Source organism: Amphiura filiformis, chromosome 16 (genome assembly GCF_039555335.1).
Source record: "Amphiura filiformis chromosome 16, Afil_fr2py, whole genome shotgun sequence".
NCBI lineage: Eukaryota > Metazoa > Echinodermata > Ophiuroidea > Amphilepidida > Amphiuridae > Amphiura > Amphiura filiformis.
In genome coordinates, this window is record NC_092643.1 from 55,831,284 (window position 1) to 55,849,843 (window position 18,560).

General features: G+C 36.7%; 1 protein-coding gene across 1 annotated transcript in view; it reads left to right on the forward strand.

Moving 5' to 3' along the window:
• LOC140136235 (neural-cadherin-like) overlaps positions 1 to 18,560 on the forward strand; it is a 48,843-nt gene that overhangs the window by 19,449 nt on the left and 10,834 nt on the right. Inside the window, 11 exon segments of the mRNA XM_072157958.1 lie at positions 165 to 415; positions 930 to 1,165; positions 3,184 to 3,320; positions 3,856 to 4,092; positions 4,261 to 4,455; positions 9,821 to 9,927; positions 10,293 to 10,703; positions 11,720 to 11,767; positions 15,245 to 15,513; positions 16,911 to 17,259; positions 18,009 to 18,124. Coding sequence (XP_072014059.1) covers positions 165 to 415; positions 930 to 1,165; positions 3,184 to 3,320; positions 3,856 to 4,092; positions 4,261 to 4,455; positions 9,821 to 9,927; positions 10,293 to 10,703; positions 11,720 to 11,767; positions 15,245 to 15,513; positions 16,911 to 17,259; positions 18,009 to 18,124 — 2,356 coding nt within the window.

Genomic DNA, 18,560 nt, shown 5'->3' on the forward strand with positions numbered 1-18,560 from the left:
CTGCTTTTAAAATGCATAATTATTAGGTTTTGTAATAATGTGAATCATACATACAGTGGGTCATACTTTTTAGTAGTGCAGTATTGCAGGACATGTTGTTAACATTTTTTTTTGCTCAAATACTTGCAAGCATTGACGTTTATTTTTTCACACGTAACTTACAGCTACGACAACAGCAAAAATCACGATCCTGGATAAGAACGACAACTCACCCACCTTCATTGATGGAGACTATAAAGCCACCATACCAGAGACCTTGAAAGTTGGGGCAACTGTTCTGACCTTGTCTGCAATGGATGCAGACAGTACGTCTTCAGAGAATGTCCAGTTTACTATCGTTAGCGGGAATGTCGGTGATCAGTTTAAGATCATGACAGATGGAGTCACGTTAACAGGAATTGTCCAAGTTGCCAGGGTAATTTGAGAACTTGTTATTTTGTAAAATCGTTTATATTTATTCTGTATTATAAGTCATTCTAATCCAGTGGTGATATGAGTCCCCTTTTCTGATAACCGTAGAAGCCAGTAGAAAGTGACATACAATTCCCCAATTAGATACAGCCCCCCTAACTGGGGACAAAAGTAGAGCTCCTTTCCCAACCCTGCTGTGCACACTCTTGATCCAAGGTGTGAATTATTTTGGTGAGCAAGAAGGGGATCCAAAAGTTTATGCCAGGAAAGAGGTGGGAATGTGAAATTTTAAATTGAGAAATGTCATAAAACAAGGGGGGAACACGGAAATTTTGAACAGAAGTGAGGGGTGAATGCAAAATATGTCATCAAAAATATTCGAAATCCCCCATTCCCCACTGGCATAAATAGTGACCGGTCCCTGAGATGACCAAAATGACTGGTGCATTTCTGCTAGTCTGTCTGCTATAGTTGATATCTACTTATCACCATAATTCCAATTTCTCTTCTCCGTATAGCCACTTGACTTTGAGGTTGCACCCAATAGTTTTGTCCTGAATATTGAAGTCACGGATGGGGTCAATCAAGCTGACATGGCAAGCGCTGCAGTGATCATCAGTGACGTCAATGATGTCATCCCTGAATTCGAAGAAACTCTATATGAAAGAACGGTAGCAGAAGACATTGCTGTGGAAACAAGTATTATTACTGTGATTGCAACAGATGATGAAATGGGAGCAAATGGAGACTTTGTGTAAGTACACTTTACCATCATACATGGTGTTTTATTTAAAAAAAATTATAGTGTTACAATTGAATACCTGAGTGGAAGAAGGGCCCAACTCCGTCAAAACTGTTTTTGAGATATTAAGAAAAAACTGAATATTTGGAAAAGTTTTATAGACAGAATGTTTTCATCTTCAGGGGACCTTTAATACATGAACATACAATATTACATATATTCGAAATTATATATGATGCATCCATGGCAATGGTACAGGTCTTAATACGAGCTGGAGTTGGGCCCTTCTTCCACCAATATACTGCAAGTGCCAGTTCTGTGAGCAAATGTGTTATAAATAGCTACAGAAATTTGACAATTATCCATTAATTGCACAAGTAGAAGCATGTAATATGTTAGCAAGAAAGTTTATTGTAGTAAAAGCAGATTTCATGGATGAACAAAATTTCCTCTTTAACCCAATATTTGTGGAAGAAGGGCCCAACTCCATGGAGTTGGGCCTTTCTTCCATAAAAAACTATGATTAAGTGTATATGGAAGACTATATAGAGAGTGGATTTTGGCCCATCTTTCACACACAAGGAAGAACAGTCGGAGTTGGGCCCTTCTTCCACTCAGGTATTCAATTGAACCAAAGGATGACGTGTAAGCCTTTTCAAGCCTTGCTTGGAATGCAGGCCACTCTACAATATCACAGATATCAGAAGAACCTTGGATTTGCATATTTAAATACTTAGTTAATTAAATTTGCATTCTGACAAGTTTTGGAAGTAAGATTGAATGTCTGGATTCTTAACAAAATGAAGTTCCCACACCAGTCCTGGTTATATGTGGTTTCTAAATGAAATACCTGCAAAAAGTATGTCTTATTTGAATTTCAAATATTAATTCACATCTGACAGAAAAAAACAAGTTTATCTTCTTCATCATAATTTTCAGGGTATATGCTTGTGAGTATTACATAGAAATGTGTTGGAAATGAGCTTCTTTTACAGTTGTAAACATTGGGTTATTGCATTTGAAATCCGCTATACCCCTGTGGAGGGAATATGTTTTTCAAATATAATTTGCTATGGTTAATTATTTTGAAACCCATACTCCCTGTAGACTTCTCCGTAGTCCACTTGCCAATTGTGCACTACTCTGGCTATTACATTTAAGCTTAAAACTCTGATTTAATTAATGAGTGCACAATTGATAGATTTTCACAACTGATCTTTTCAGTCACCGTCGCCTCTGTTTGTTAGCTTCCCAAGTGGACTACTGACTTTGCCTTGAGAGTTAGGCCAATTTCTGGCCTAACTAAAATTAGTGATGATGTAATGCATCTTTAAAAATGAATCTGGCTTGTGATTGGTCGCCCAGATCTCGTTATTGTTTAAATCCTCCCGATGCGTGCACTGGTACCATTATAACTATACATGGTACACAACTATCTAGGGAATGCGGCGCTTTTGTGCTGGTGGATGAACGTATGCATCTAGCGCGTATTGTACCACCATGCTTAGTCTTGTGGTTAGATTTTATTGATAAACAAGTATGATTGACAGTGTGTGAGTCCCGGGTAAAGTTCTGCTTAAAAGTGAAAGTCCATAGTCGGTTTTTCGGATAATAAACTGGCAGATTCTAAAATTAGAATTGTTCAGTATTGAAGTGTCATTATAATTATGCCATTATGATATGTTGCATTCAATAATATAAGCCTACGTAGGGCCTATACTTTACTTTTACTGTCACAAATATAATTATATAGCCTAAACTTTTTCATAACCATTTTATACTAGTATTTTGATGTAGGCCTACTAAATATCAGTATAATTTCGAGTTCAACTGAATGCGTTCATCATGATTAATAACATTTTATTTATCAAAAATCGACTATGGCATAGTCTATACTCCCTGTAGCTTTACTTATATCTTCCCAAACTAAATATTCCACAGGGGGAGTAGGGATTTCAAAAGAAATAGCCCATTACTGAGAAAGATAAAGTAAATAGTAAGCTATAATATTACTCTTTGTTTTCTTATAGTTATAAAATTGATGAGAACACAGATCCGGAGGGTCAGTTTGCTATCGGGGAAACCAGTGGCAGAGTGACCGTTGCTAAAGGTTTGGACAGAGAGACTGTGGAGGAACATGTACTAACATTGTTGGCTGTCGACAAAGGTACAGTGTTATTTGATTGCTGTTGTATGTTATACAAATGTTGAGTGCATCATAAAATACTTTCTTTAACATGTATTAATTAGGCACGTGTTGGTTCATGTATCGTGTATGGGATACAGCTGCTTTATCTGTAAACAACTGCTTTTTTGAAATTAATGCATTAGTTGCTCCAGAACATGTGAAAGTGATATCTTAATCACATTTTCTGGTAATTTATGAAAAAGCTGTAAACTTGTCTGTTGTTATTCCCAAAAGCTTTGTGGCATCGCTCAAAATAACGTCATTGGGCAGGAAAAACCATGTTTAAAACAAAACTGCCAATCAGTTACATAGGAGATTTTGCTTTAAACATGTTCAGGGCCAAAGACACATAGAAGGTTTTTCCTGCCCAACAATTAAGTAACAATGTCGTTTTGAACACCACTTGTGAGAGCTATTTTGAAACTGGTTCAAATTTTCAATCTTTACCCTATAGCACATGATAATAATAATGACTTCATAACCAACCCATTTCATTGCCATTATTTTTCTTTAGGAACGCCACCACAGACTGGTACTGCCACCCTCATCATCACTTTGCTTGATGTCGCAGACTCCCCACCCCATTTCAGTGAGCCCTATGTTGCTGAAGTGGAAGAGAGTGTGGCAGCTCCTCAATTTGTTGTCACAGTGACTGCGGTGGATGATGATCTCACACCAGGGGGTCCTCCATTTAGTTTTGACCTTGTCAACGAAGAAGTGGGAGAACAATTCTCTTGGGAAGCTGATGAAAGTATGTATTCCTGCTTGCCGTTGGTATTTTGTCAATTCCAGATATGTCCTTAAAAGTGCCTAAGAATGAAAACAGAAAAATAATTATGTGTAAATTTTAAGCTAAAAATTTAAAATGTGTAATTTTCTCAAAAATGTTCTAAATATAACTAAATCTGTCCATTTTTAGCTGCAGGGACCGTTTCCATAGAAACCAAAGTCAAATTTGACCGGGAAGAGCAAGAGTTTTACGAGATGAAGTTTGAGATTCGTGAAGGACTGAGCTCTGGCATCGGGACTGGTACGGTGACGATTACGATTTTGGACATCAATGATCATCCTCATAAACCTGCCACTAAAGAAATGCTGGTGTATAGTTATGAAGGTAAGATTTGGCATACATGAAATGGTGACAGTAGCGCTTGGTTGCAGGGATCTTCCCTTGATGTGCACTGCACTTTTATAACTTATTTTTTTTACTAATAGGCATGCTTCATAAAAGTGCAAATTGATATTAAACAGTATAGTCTCAACATGAACAGGCGAAGTGCGTATTTGTGTGCGACCCTTGCAATATCTAACTTTTGAGGAGGGGTGTTTTTGGCAAAAATGAAGGAAGACTATAGCACTTCAATGTTCAATTGCAATATCACTCTGTAAGCCTCAGTTATTCAGGAATACATAAATTTGTAATATTTTTAGGCTAGCCGCCTATATTGTACTAAGGCCTAAAAGAAATTGTTTGGTGTAACCCGACCGACCTAAAAATAGGCCCGACTCTAGACTTTAAACAACTTTTTTTTTTATGTTACACCAATCAAACATTTTTTTAGGCCTAATCAAAGTATAGGTAAATGAGCCACTAAATGGGTTACCATTTGAAATGTTAACAGCAAGAAAGCAGGAGATAGATAGTAAATGCCTTCATTTACTAATGTTCGGGAATACGCTGGCGAAGTTACGTAATAATCGGATTAACTACCATAGCAATAGGTGAAAACAATTTTTGAATATACCGTGCTGCACTGATACGTTCACGCGGTACCTCTGCATTGAACCATATCATGCTGATCACTTGTACCTGTAAGATTAGTATCTTTGAAAAGACCAGTATTGTATTCAATCTATGCTTGCAGACATACACAGGTGATGAGTGTAACCTACTTAGTAGTGCAGCGCGATATGTTCAAAATTGTTTTCACCGATTGCTATGGTAATTAATCCGATTAATTACGTAACTTCGCCAGCGTATACTGATAATTCGCTGTCGTAGTGCACATTAGTAACCATTGGTTACTGCTCCAAGCCTGGACTCATACACCTGTTCAATTTTGATATGCCATAGGCTTTGTGTTGTGATCATTTCGATCAGTGGTTCGTAACAAAGAAAGCGTGATCCAGTTGGCCTAGCAACGGTCATATTGTAACGTGCACTACGACAGCCAATACTAATGATCATTTTAATTCAAAAATAATACTGATACTAATACCAGGAGTGTAAATATGTGGCAAAGTTGCATGCATGCAGATGTGCTGTAGCACATACCTGTTAATAGCACAGTTAGCTAGAAATTCATCCATTGTCTTATGACCAGTATATAGTGAGCTGACAATGCATGCAATGGGCTATTCCAGTTGAATGACATACACCCCCTATGGAAGACATGGCCTTAATCTTCCTCAAAGGGAGTGTGTATTTCAAATGGGTTTACCTGAGTGGGTGATTCCATTTGAAATCTACACTCCCTGTGTGGGAGATTAAGGTCATGTCTTCCATATGGGGTGTATGGATTTCAGCTGGAACAGCCCAATGTTGTTGTTTTTTTGCCACACTGCTTTCCGCTGCAGTAAAAATGTGCTGCTGGGACTTTTAAAAAAAGTTAAGAGGCTCTGAGAAATTTTTAGTTGATTATTTGAGCGGAAAATCTCTTTGGAGAGAACCAAAAATTTCTGTGGAGTAGCCTCAGTGTTTTCTCGCTAGAAGGCTGAGCTATTATAGTTCCACATCTTGCAGAATATTTTCTGCTGTGACTAGCCAATGCAGTGGCTAATATCTGTCAGCATCTTTCGCAGCGGCTAAATTTACTCGCTTGCGTGGAAAAACCAAAAATCGCTGCAGATTAATGTAAGGGACCGTTCACAAACACTTGTAAGGGGGGGCCTGATGCAAAAAAAATTTATCGCGAATATTTTTCAGGGCCCCCCCTTTACAGACCTCGAAAATTTCAGGGCCCCCCTTTTTGACATGAAAATTATGGGTCAACCCCATAGAAAACCATATAAACTCAATTTTTCCAGGAAAATTTGTGGTCATTTTTTCAGGGCCCCCCCCCTTAGGAGGCTCAAAAAATTTTTCAAACCCCCCCCCTTTTTGCATCAGGCCCCCCCTTACAAGTGTTTGTGAACGGTCCCTAAACGTGATGCGGGAAAATTATGTGCAAAGACGTCAGACTAAAGCCTGGCTTGTATACTGGTCCTTAGTAAGAATAGTCAATTGACGCACTCACCGATTCCTTGGGTTTGATTGACACTCTCGCCGATTCCTTGGATTTGAATTGATGTGACGCCTCACATGTTCCTTGTTTTGTTTTTAAATGTTAATTCCCTATTCCTACATGATGAATAATAACCATACACCAGGAGGCAATGATGGGAGTGGTATGTAACGATCCCTCACCACCCACCCAAACACCTGTCTATCATCCATTCAGTTAGCATAGCATCTTACCCACCCACCCACTCACTCACTCACCCATCACGCCTTGGGCTATTCCAGTTGAAATCTTCACCCCTGTGGAAAATATGACCGTAATGTTCCTCATATGGAGTGTGAATTTCAAACGGGGTTACCTGAATGGGTGAATCCATTTGAAATCTATACTCCCTGTGTGGGAGATTAAGGTCATATCTTCCATAGGGGTGTATGGATTTCAACTGGAATAACCCAGTCTGTCCTCCTTATTGACTAGCATGTAGCTCAATTGCTGAGAAATTAAAGTTGCGAAAGTTCTTTGACCTATGCCTTGCCAATGTTATTTTAACTTTAGTATAACAGAAAATATAGTGCCTTCAGTACCAGAAATATAACACCAGGCATGGGTAGTCCTGTTGTAGACACAAAAAAAAACATTTCTCATATAAGGGGACAAACCAAAAGATTGATGAATTCCTGTAAATGGGTTATTCCATTTAAAACCCACACTACCCCTGTTGAAGATTTAGCTACAGTCTTCCACAGGGGGTGTATGAGTTTCAAATAGAATAGACATTTGGGTAACTTCCATTTGAAATACTCACCCCAGTTGTGGAAGATATAGGAAAAGGCATATTACAGGGGGAGTATGGGTTTCAGAATGATTAACCCGGACCAAATACATTTGAAAAACATACTCCCTCTGTGGAAGATATTTCCAAAATCTTCCACAGGGGTAGTGTGGATTTTAAATGGAATAGCCCAATGTTGAACACCCTCCCGGACAATGTCACAGAACCAGAATTACATGGGTAAAAAATAACTTTGATATATATCAAGATAATATGAGGGAACATTATTATAAATTCTATTACCTCCACGACCCATTATTCAAAATCGCGCACTGTGATTTGTTGAAACGCGTCACGCGAGAGCCCATTATTCTGCAATAATGGGTCAAGCGCCGTAACACATTCTACGCACAGCATTACGCTTTGGTTACGCGTGCAAGATTTCCGCGATCACGCGCTGTCACTTCTGCTGCACGCGCTCCACCTTGAAGTAAACAACTTAAAATATTTGTGCCAAAAATGACATTTTCTCTTTAAATTGCACTATTTTCTGGTAATAGAATAGAAATAAAGGGTGCAGCATTATCCTTTACACGCAAATAATGTGTCCTAGGCAGTAAAAATGCGTTAAATAATGGGTTCGGCTGTGCCTCACCCATTATTTACGCTTTTACTGCCTCGACATTATTTGGGTGTAAAGGATAATGCATTACCCTTTATTTCTTAAATATAAGTGAATATGAGGAACTTAATCAATATTTTTTAACCCCCGTTCATAACTAATTTTATTCATAGGACTTTATAGGTCTTTTGGTTCGTTTCCCGAGATAAACAATTTTGCTGCATGCAGTGCCAGGAACATAACCACCGTATATCTCTTTATTCAATTTTTTATTCTTTAGAATGTTAAATTGCTGTGTTTTTTATATCAATATTTTACCTCTTATTTCTTTATATTTCTATTGAATAAAGTAGCAAACCAAGTAGGGCCAATCATGTCAGGAGAAATTTACAGCAATTTGTAAAATGGTGTTTACTTTTCATTATTCAAGAGCTATTTAACAGGATGTTGGGCTATTCCAGTTAAAATCCTTATACCCCAACGGGAGACATGACCTTAATCATCCACACAGCTAGTGTGAATTTCAAATGGGGTTACCTAAATGGGCGACTCCATTTGAAATCTGCACCACCTGTGTGAGAGATTAAGGTCGTGTCTACCAGAGGGTGTATGGATTTTAATTTGAATAACCCATTTCTGTTTCAATGAACAGTTTTTATGCTTAAAATTTAAAAAATTATTTCATCATCTGCAGCAAGATTGATTTTACAAGCAAATTTTGAATCAATACTCATACTTTAAATGCTATAATGTTAACGCTGTCGAATATTAATTTATTCTATTTGCCAGTGTTGAATCAATACTACTAGTTTGAACATTAAATGTTAACATTATCAAATATGAATTAATTTCAAATGGAACATATTAATTACAGACTTTACGATGAATACTAACATTAATGGTATAAGTGTATTGTGTGTATTGAATCAATATTCCAACTCTTGTATCTCTTAAATCTATAATCTTCTATACCCACTTATCTGCGTAAAAACAGCCATTAAAACTCAGTCTGTGTCAATAAGAAATACATTGATATACCTGATATAGACGTTTACATTGTTTTAAGCGATCGCAATTCTTTTCAAGTATTTGACTTATACCTCTTCAACTAATCACCATATTTTGTGTGCGATGTATTGGACCAACTAACCACCTTTTAATTTGTTTGCTTATACTCTTCACCAGTGTGAAGTCTTAATGTTTTAAAGATAACAATATATAATTTCTGCTGTTTTACATGTTGCTATATTGCAAGATTTTAATGTGATTAATTTCATTGATATTTTGCAAGACATTTTTTACAAGACAACTAACTGCAACTTTTTTTATCATTTTATAATGTTACCAAGATATACAGTGCTATACAGGCCCTACCCCCCCCACCCCATTTGCAGAAGATGAAACTAAGTGAAAAAAAGACCCAAAATATCCCTACTTGCAAGCTTAGCAAGCAAACAAATCAAGTTATGTTTTTTGGGTCAAAAAAAGGTCTACATTTTGAGAAGAAGACCTGTTAATTTTTCACAAAATTGCCCTCCCTGGAAAAACATCCACTTTTTCCAAATCTGCAAAACTCCCCCCCCCCCCAATTAAAAAAAAACCAAATCCTGCATACAGGCCTGGTGCTATATATTTCATTCCCTTTCATGCAGTCTGTTACTAAAAAATAAAACAGTTACAGCATGTGCTGTTTATGCAGAGATTAATTTAATACATTTAATACTCTTTAACTTCATAAAACAACTAACACATTTCAGTTCTTATTTTGAATCATGGTTGAAATATGAAATTGAACCAAATGCGCCATGCACTTGGCTGTTGATTAGAATGTGACTTCTAATAATTTTTTTTACCTCTTTACCAGGTACTATTCCAGAGTCTCCAATTGGTTTTGTGGATGCACCTGATCAAGATGTTATTGAAGACAAGACTTATGTACCCATTGACAGTCCAGATCTGGATTATTTCAAGGTAAGTCCATAAGATAATTAAACCATATTGTAACATTTGCTGAGGAGGACGCCCTCAATATTTTCCAAAATTCTGTTTTTTTTTAAAACAATTGTAATGTACTTTATTAAACTAAGATTTTGTCAAAATCCAAGATATTGAACAAAATGCAGGAATCATTGTTTAATTATTACGGTGGAAATATTAGTCAAACACGTGCATGATGTTCATAACACGGTACATACATGGCATGCAGGATGATCCCAGGCAGTTTTCAAAAAAGCTATTCTCATGCCTGGTTGTAAACCTCTAATGCTTAACCCCATTTTTTTATTACATTTTCACTAATTTCATCATGTTCTTGACATCTGTGATTATTTTACCAGGTTGATAGTGACACAGGAGAAGTAACCATCTTAGCCAACACTCCCGGTGGTGTATATTCCTTTAAAGTCACCGTCAGCGACGACGGCAGATTCCCGGACGTAGAATCCACCGTCACGGTCACCGTCAAAGAAATCCCCAAGGAAGCAGTGTTCAGCTCCGGATCGATCCGATTCCTAGACATCACGGCCGAAGAGTTCATCACTGCCAGTGAGACAAAGCCGAGCAAGCTGGACCAGCTACATGATCTCTTGGTGGAAATCATTGGTGCTAAAAAGGAGAATATTGATATCTTTGGCATCATGAATGTACCCGGTAAAGAACGGACGATAGATGTGAGGTACTCTGCTCATGGGTCGCCGTACTATCCGGCTGAACAGTTGGACGGAGCTGTGCTGGCTAATCTTGATAAGGTAAAAGGATGTGGGGTGAACCATGTTACCTCAATAAATATATGTAAAAATTAATTTGATGGGATGGGAGAGTTAGCAAGGGATGAGTTGGATGGGTGAATGATGTGATTTACTGAATTGTGTGTTTGTTAACCCCATGAGAACTACCTGCTGATTAGCCAAAAAGAAGTTTTCATTATCAATTGGCCCAATCAGCAACATTGTTAGAATAATTTTTCCACGCAAAAAAATTGGGGTGAATTATTTGCAAAGCTCTATTCTGATTGGTGATTAAAGTGAAAATGTCATGTAATTGACCAATCAGAGGTAATGTTAGATCGGCAGGTAGTGCTCAGGGGGTTAAAAAGGTCGCAAGGTGACTGAGTGAGTCAATGTATCATGGGTGTCTGAATGAGCGAGAGGGAATAAGGGAAAAAGCAACCAATAAAATGTATGGGAGTGGGCTAACAAGCTTAATATAGTAACAGTAATATTACTTAACACGCTGTCTTGATCATGAATTTACTACCAGTGCAAAAAAACCAAGGATAACTTTAAATACGTGTAGCTTTGCATCGTAATCTAAATACTGAATAGTATTATCAATAATACAAATAATTGTAGTCTTAATTGGCTTACATAACTAATCTTGTGAGGTATTGTGGTTATGAATATGAGTCAAATCATTTATTACAGTTGATTTATGAAAAATGATTGAATTCTGACAGTTGGAAATTTTATCACCAAATTTGGTTCCATCGGCCAATTAGATTTATCATAAACCGTATCACATTTGTAACCTTCATGAATGATGATCGTTTGATTTAATTTGATACCAAAGAGTGTTGGCCTGAACTCTTTCTCATGCTATGCATATTCTCTCTCTCTCTCTTTCTTTACTTTATCACTGCTTCTGATTTGTCAATCATTTTAGTAGATATTAATTACAAAACTCACTTTAGTGTGTTTGTTTTCTGCTAACACCATCTTTTTCTATGTTGTATATACCTGGATGTCTGCCATGGGTTAACATATAGCTCTTACCTACTAGACTTGTATTTAACAAAGTGGAACACAAATTTGATGTAAGATTTGCGTGCTTTCTCAAGCACGATGTGACTAACTTATTATTAGTCTCTGTCTTTTTTGATAATGTTTTCTTTTTCATCTTTTTCTGTTTTATTAGTATGTTTGCTTTTTTTTTAATGAGAATGTTCTAATCTTGGTATGTTGCATGTTTTTTATAAAAAGATGCAAAATTGGCAAAAATGGTTTTTGTATGCCTTTATATCCCCAGTAATCATGCAAACTGCACTTCAGTCACAAGAAATTTTGTGCGTGTCTTTATTATTTAAATGTTTTCAAAAAATGATTTTCTCCGCTCACTAATATGGAATTCTGCATGTGCATCAGAAAACTAATTGATTATTAACAAACAATTGCTTTGATTCTTTGCAATGTTAGAATATCCATCCTTTTGTTTTTATGGTGATATGTCAAAGTTCATCAAGAATTGTGCAACTATTAGCTCCAGCTGTGTATTTTAGATCATGTGACTAAGTTGTATTCCAGAGTTAGATACAAGGCGTCTCTGTCCGTCCGTCGTGTTTTCCCAAAGATGCTGTCATGTCTGTTATACACCACTAAACCCCAGCTCCACTCACAGTCATTTAGTTGGCGATACCCTCTTTCTTTTCGTTATTTTTTAAAGTTAGCTATTACATTGCCAATTTCAGTTGTGGACTCCCAGAAGGAGCCATTTCATACCCAATGTGGCTATTCCAGTTGAAATCCATACACCTCTTATGGAAGACATTACCTTAATCTCCCACACAGGAGGTGTAGATTTCAAATGGAGTCATCCATTCTGGTAATTCCATTTGAAATTCATACTTTCTGTGTGGAAGATTAAGATCATGTTTTCCATAGGGGGTGTATGGATTTCTACTGGAATAGCCCAATGTAGTCTTTGGTTTGTTATTATGTGAAGGAAGTAAAAAGAGATCACTTTGAGGTCATAACAAAAAAGCTAATTATTACGTTGGTTTCAGAAAAGTTGACCTTTTAGTGAAAAAATGATTGTAACATTTCCAATTTTTGGACCACAAGAGTTGAAAGTTTACCTCACCCCTAATATTGATGAATTTTACAGCAATTCTTTTTTGCTGTAACACAAAATAGTTACTTTAACATTGCAGACGACAAGTTCCAAATTGTCCTTATAAAATCAAAAATTTCAGACGTTTACATTTTCATGACCATATTTAGAATAAGAATGAAAAGTTAATCAAAATGAGTACAAACAAGCCCAATATTAATTCAGTGGCATTCTTGAGATAGCTCTTGATATTGTGAGAAAACATCACAAAACTTGGACTTTTTATATCGAAGCCTGTGGCCAACGATATCACAATAGCGAAATTCAAACAAACCAAAGACTATACCAAAGCATTTTACGGAGAAAGAACCCTTGGAACAGTTCATCAACACATATTGCATAATTTTCCTTTCTTTTATCATCAATCGCAGCTTCACTTATAACACTTCACGAAGCACTTAACACATGCAACCAACCAGATCACTTAATATCTGATCACTATCATCTCTCTAATCTAATATCACCTTAATGCTGTCACTTTTGAATTCTCAGATTGAATTAAAAAAAACACTTCTACTGTATTGTGTATCTTATAGTTTCAATGTGGGCTGATTTAGCAGTATGATATTTTCTATATACTATAAAAATAAAGCTAAAAGTTAGAAGTGATATGTAATAGTAGGCTCAAGAGCGTTCACAATTTGTAAGACTAATAGTGATATTGGTATATGGACACATCAAGATCCGAACCAGGGACCTTATGATTAGAGTCTGATTGTTGAGTGGAGAAGAACTTAAATGGGTACTAGTGAATCGTGTAAATACATAGGGTGAATGCTGAGTGTAAACCAGTGGTAAGTGCACTTCACCATGTATGCCAAATTAAATGCCAGCAGGTTGCTGTTATTAAATTATCTTAATTTTACTCCACCATGAAACATAAATAAGGTAAACATTAAACATAGTGTAGGAAGCCCAGATCAGGGGTTGAGTTTTGAAAATAACAGGCGTGTTACAAAATCACACTTCTGGAAATGTTAAGGCTAGCTGTCAGGTGTGCTATTAAATTGCACTCGGTAAAAATTTTAGGAGTTGAGGTGTGCTATATATCGCACTCAGACAGGCGATTTAAGGTGTGCGATGGTGTTGCGATCGCACTCACATGCCTTAAAACTCAATCCCTGCCAGATACGACCGAGACTCAGAAAGTTGCATTTGAAATTAAGGTATGGTCCCAGGTTCGAATCTTTGTCTGATGTTTATCTTCTGTGAGCAAGTATACCCCTTGGAATTAAATTGGAAACTTTTTTGCATCCTTATGTCCCCATTAGTAGATATTTGTTGTGTTGGAAACTAGCACAATAAGAAGGTCATATTAGTTCAAATGTTACAACAAATGTTGAGGAAGATTTGTGTTTAACTGCGTTGAAATTCATACACCCCCTTATGGAAGACATGACCTTAATCTCCCACAAAGGGGTGGTAGATTTCAAATGGAGTCACTTAATCAGGTAACCCCATTTGAAATTCACACTCCATGTGTAGAAGATTAAGGTCATATCTTCCATAAGGGGTGTATGGATTTCAACTGGAATAGCACATTTTACAGATGGGTTGTTTATGTATATACCTGCTTACAGACCTCCATTGGTAATATTAAAGGGGTATTTTTGTGATTCTACCATCCTCATGTATGGTTCAATAGAAAATAATCCTAATTTCCAAAATTTCAGTTGATTCGAACTTCAAATTTGGGAGTTGCAGATAATATACACATATTACAGTGCCTAGGCCACTGTGTTGTAATATCCATCTAGCAACATACAGCAAATATAAATTGGATGCTGTCTTTGTCAAATGACCAAATCTGCAAGAAAGGAAATGCACACAAACAAGGTTCCTGATGGTATAAAAAATCTCAACTTTTTTGTGTGTAAAATGGTGGAGGAAGGATGAGACATATGGATCACAAAGTGCCCCTTTAATATAAATGATATTTTGTTGGATTTTTCAGTCAGATCTTTGAGATTGAATTACAGAACCGTAGAGTCGTTCGTTGATATCAATAATATTTTGTTCTATACTGAGTAACTAAGTCAAATTGATTTTAACTGAAAGCAATAAATATATGAAGAAATGAAGAACAAAAAATAAGTTGAAGTTTCTTTTGAAAACATTTGACCAACAGCTGAGTGCTGTGAATTTTTGTTTTAATAAAAAACCGTAGCCAAAAAAAAAAGCTTTCCAAAACAAACAAAAGATGTCAAGTGGGCCATTTACATTTGTACATTTAGGGCCATACATGATGATGATTCTGATACTTAGTTTTCATTTAGCCTACTAAATCACCTACCAATAGCTTTGTGAATAATAACAATGGTGGTCTTGTTTGCAAACTGTCATTTTCATAATGATGTTGATTTCTAATTAGAATATCTCTTTCCATCCCCATGCGAACTGACAGCTGGCCGAAGGATTAGGAGTGACCGTGGGTCAAGTTCCAATTGACGAATGCATCCACGAATGGGTGTGCGAATCATCGTGCACCAACGAATTTGTTGTTGACCCAACACCGACAGTGGTGAACACACCGTCTCAGTCTTTCACTGCGATTACGACATATCTGGTACCAGTGTGTGAGTGCGGTGCGTTGTCTAAACCAGTTGGCCCTTGTGATGGTGTTACGACTTGTGTGAACGGCGGAACATGTACGGATACAGAATCAGGACACAGGTATGCTTGATAAGAACATAAATTGACGACCCAGTCAATCAAATTCCTCACAGCCTGTGATTGGTTAGTGTCGCGTAACAAACAAAGGCACCGTCCTAGTTACGTGACGCTAACCAATCACATGTTGTGTTAGAGTTTGATTGACAGAATCGTCTTAGTTTTTTATTTCAAACTTTCATTATACAAGTGCAGGTAATTTGTATCCAGAGAAGATCCTTCCCAGAATCCTTTGCAACATGATACATCATTTCATCAAATCATACTTCCATTACTTTGTACCGGTTTCCTTTGTTTTCTTTTTGAGAATAGACTGGCTGAACATGGGTTGCTGTAAATATAATCATATTTTGCAAGATCTGGATGTGCTCTGTTCACTGGGGTATATTTCGTCACTATCAACCCATGTTGCACTAGATAGCAAATCAGTGCAGAAAATTGAAATGGAAGAAATGCATTGTGGGAAGTGTAAGAAATCTACTCTGATTTGTAGTCATGTGGATATCACAACTTCACTAGCAATACCATGATAGCGTCAAATTACACCCTCTTTCTGTTTCGCTATCAGCTAGTACAAAACAAATGGCAAAATGCTATTGCCTAATGTACTATGAAGTTTTTTCAGGGTGTGATAAACTTGATATTATACTTAGTTAAAGGTGAGATTTGTATCTACTGATATTGATGTTTCATTTAAGGGATCCAAAATGAGCGTTTATTATGCTTCGACAGTATTTTTTGTAGGACATGAGAGCACCTCAGACCTATCGAATTGCATTCTGAATACGAAGCATGTCTTTCTGATATCAAATAATTTTCATTTTTTTAAATCACAATATAATACAAATTTTATGACAAATTATAAACATTTCATATTTTTTCAAATTTTTGATATATAACAGTCCTCGAAGTAAATTATATAAATCTAATGATATATTCTTAAAGTGTATGTAGCAGGGAGGAAAAGTCCGACGGTCAATTGAAAATTTTGACTTTTCATATTGAAGATATGGATTTTTTCCCCAAAAGACCTATTTTTTTTGGTGTTTTGGGAAAAAATCCATATCTTCAATACGAAAAGGTCAAAATTTTCAATTGATCGTCGGCTTTTCATCCCACCTACATACACTTTAAGTATAAATCATCAGATTTATAAAGTTTACTTCAAGTACTGTTAAATATCAAAAATATCAATTTTAATGATTTGCCATAAAATGTGTATTAAATTGCTAATTTCAAAAATCAAAATTATTTGATATCAGAATGACATTCTTCGTATTCAGAATGCAATTCGATATGTCTGATGTGCTCTAATGTCCCAAAATAAATACTGTCCAAACGCTCATACCCCAGCCCTTAATAGTGTATTGACCTTTTGAAAAATTTAATTTCTTCCTCAGCTGTGAATGTCAAGAGGGTTTCGAAGGTCCGGAATGTCAACAGACCAAGCGAAGCTTTAAGGGGGATGGTAGCTTCGCCTGGTTTGAGACGATACGACAATGCGAAGATACCCACCTGTCACTAGAAATCATCACAACCAAAGCTGACGGAACGCTATTGTACAACGGGCCGATCACGAAGAGTGTATCTGAAGAAGACCCTGAAGATTTCATATTATTGGAGCTTGATGGTGGCAGACCTGTGCTGACAATTAATTTAGGTTCTGGAAGTGTGACGCTTCAAATACCAAAGGCAGCGCCGCTGAATGACGGTGAATGGCACAAATTGGATGTATTCAGGACTGGACAGGTAATTGTCTTGGATCAGAAGAATAATCTCTGCCCGTACTTTGTGTTTTAAGGTTATGATTTGGTGTGTTTAGGGTATGGTTTCTGGCTGGGTTGGTGGTTGGGTGTGGAGTGTATTCTCTAGTTATTCTGAAAAGACATACCGTATTTCGTCAAATAGTCGCCCCCCCCTCAAATAAACGCTCCCACCACTTTTTTCAACCAAGATGTTTCAAAAATGCCGATATTTCCATGCTATCTTGTCTACTAAGCTTACCAAGTTGCGCACATGGTCCATAATAGCGTCAATAATTGGTGAAAATCTGGATCAGAAACCCGGAAGTGAGCCAGAAGTCAGTGTTTCTAGTTCATAGTTCGTCATTTTAGCGTGTGTTTTTAGTTTACCTAATGATTTTAACGGGAATTATCGTTCTAAAATTGACCTTGAATAAACGCCCCCCCTTGGGAAAATGTAACGCCCCCGGGGGTGTTTATTTGACGAAATACAGTAACTTAAGGTGAAAAGTTAATATAGGTTTAAAAGTAAAGGCCTAAAAGAATAAAATGTTGCAAAGTGGCGATGGCACTAAACAACGAAGAGAGCAAATACCTAAATTAAAATAACAAAGATAATGCCTATTTTTAAGGTTCTTCATTGTCAATGTGACCTATATTGGAAAAAAAGTGAAAGCAAATAACAATTTATGCTCTGTGCCATACCATCATATGCAATCTTCCAACAATTGACTTATGAATATATTTTTTTCACAGTTTGTAGAGATGATTATTGACTTGTGCCAGTCTGCAAGTGTTGCTGAAGATCATAGCAGTAGTGCAACAGATACAAGCACATGTAAGACCAATGCTACCACACCAGTACCTAACATGTAAGTATAGGCTTGTTGAGCATTACAGTCAGTTCTAATGAAATAATTTTCTTATGTAGAATTTAAGTATTACCAGAGACAGCAAATGGGCTATTCCGGTTGAAAGACACAACCTTAATCTGCCACACAGGGGGTGTAGATTTCAATTGGAGACACCTATTCAGGTAACCCCATTTGATTTCACATCCCTTGTTTGAGATTTAGGTCATGTCTTCCATAGGGGGTGTATCGATTACAACTGGAATAGCCCTTTCCATATTGGATTCCCAATCTAGGCACAATACTTTTTACAAGTCTCCATTTTAGAAAACTACACAGTCTAATAAACTTTGGACATTCCAAAATGGTTCTTCCCATCCTTGTAGTTCAAACGGATAAAAAGTGATTTGTTTTGTCCAAATGGACGCAGATAAACAGTTTAGGTTATTTTACAAAT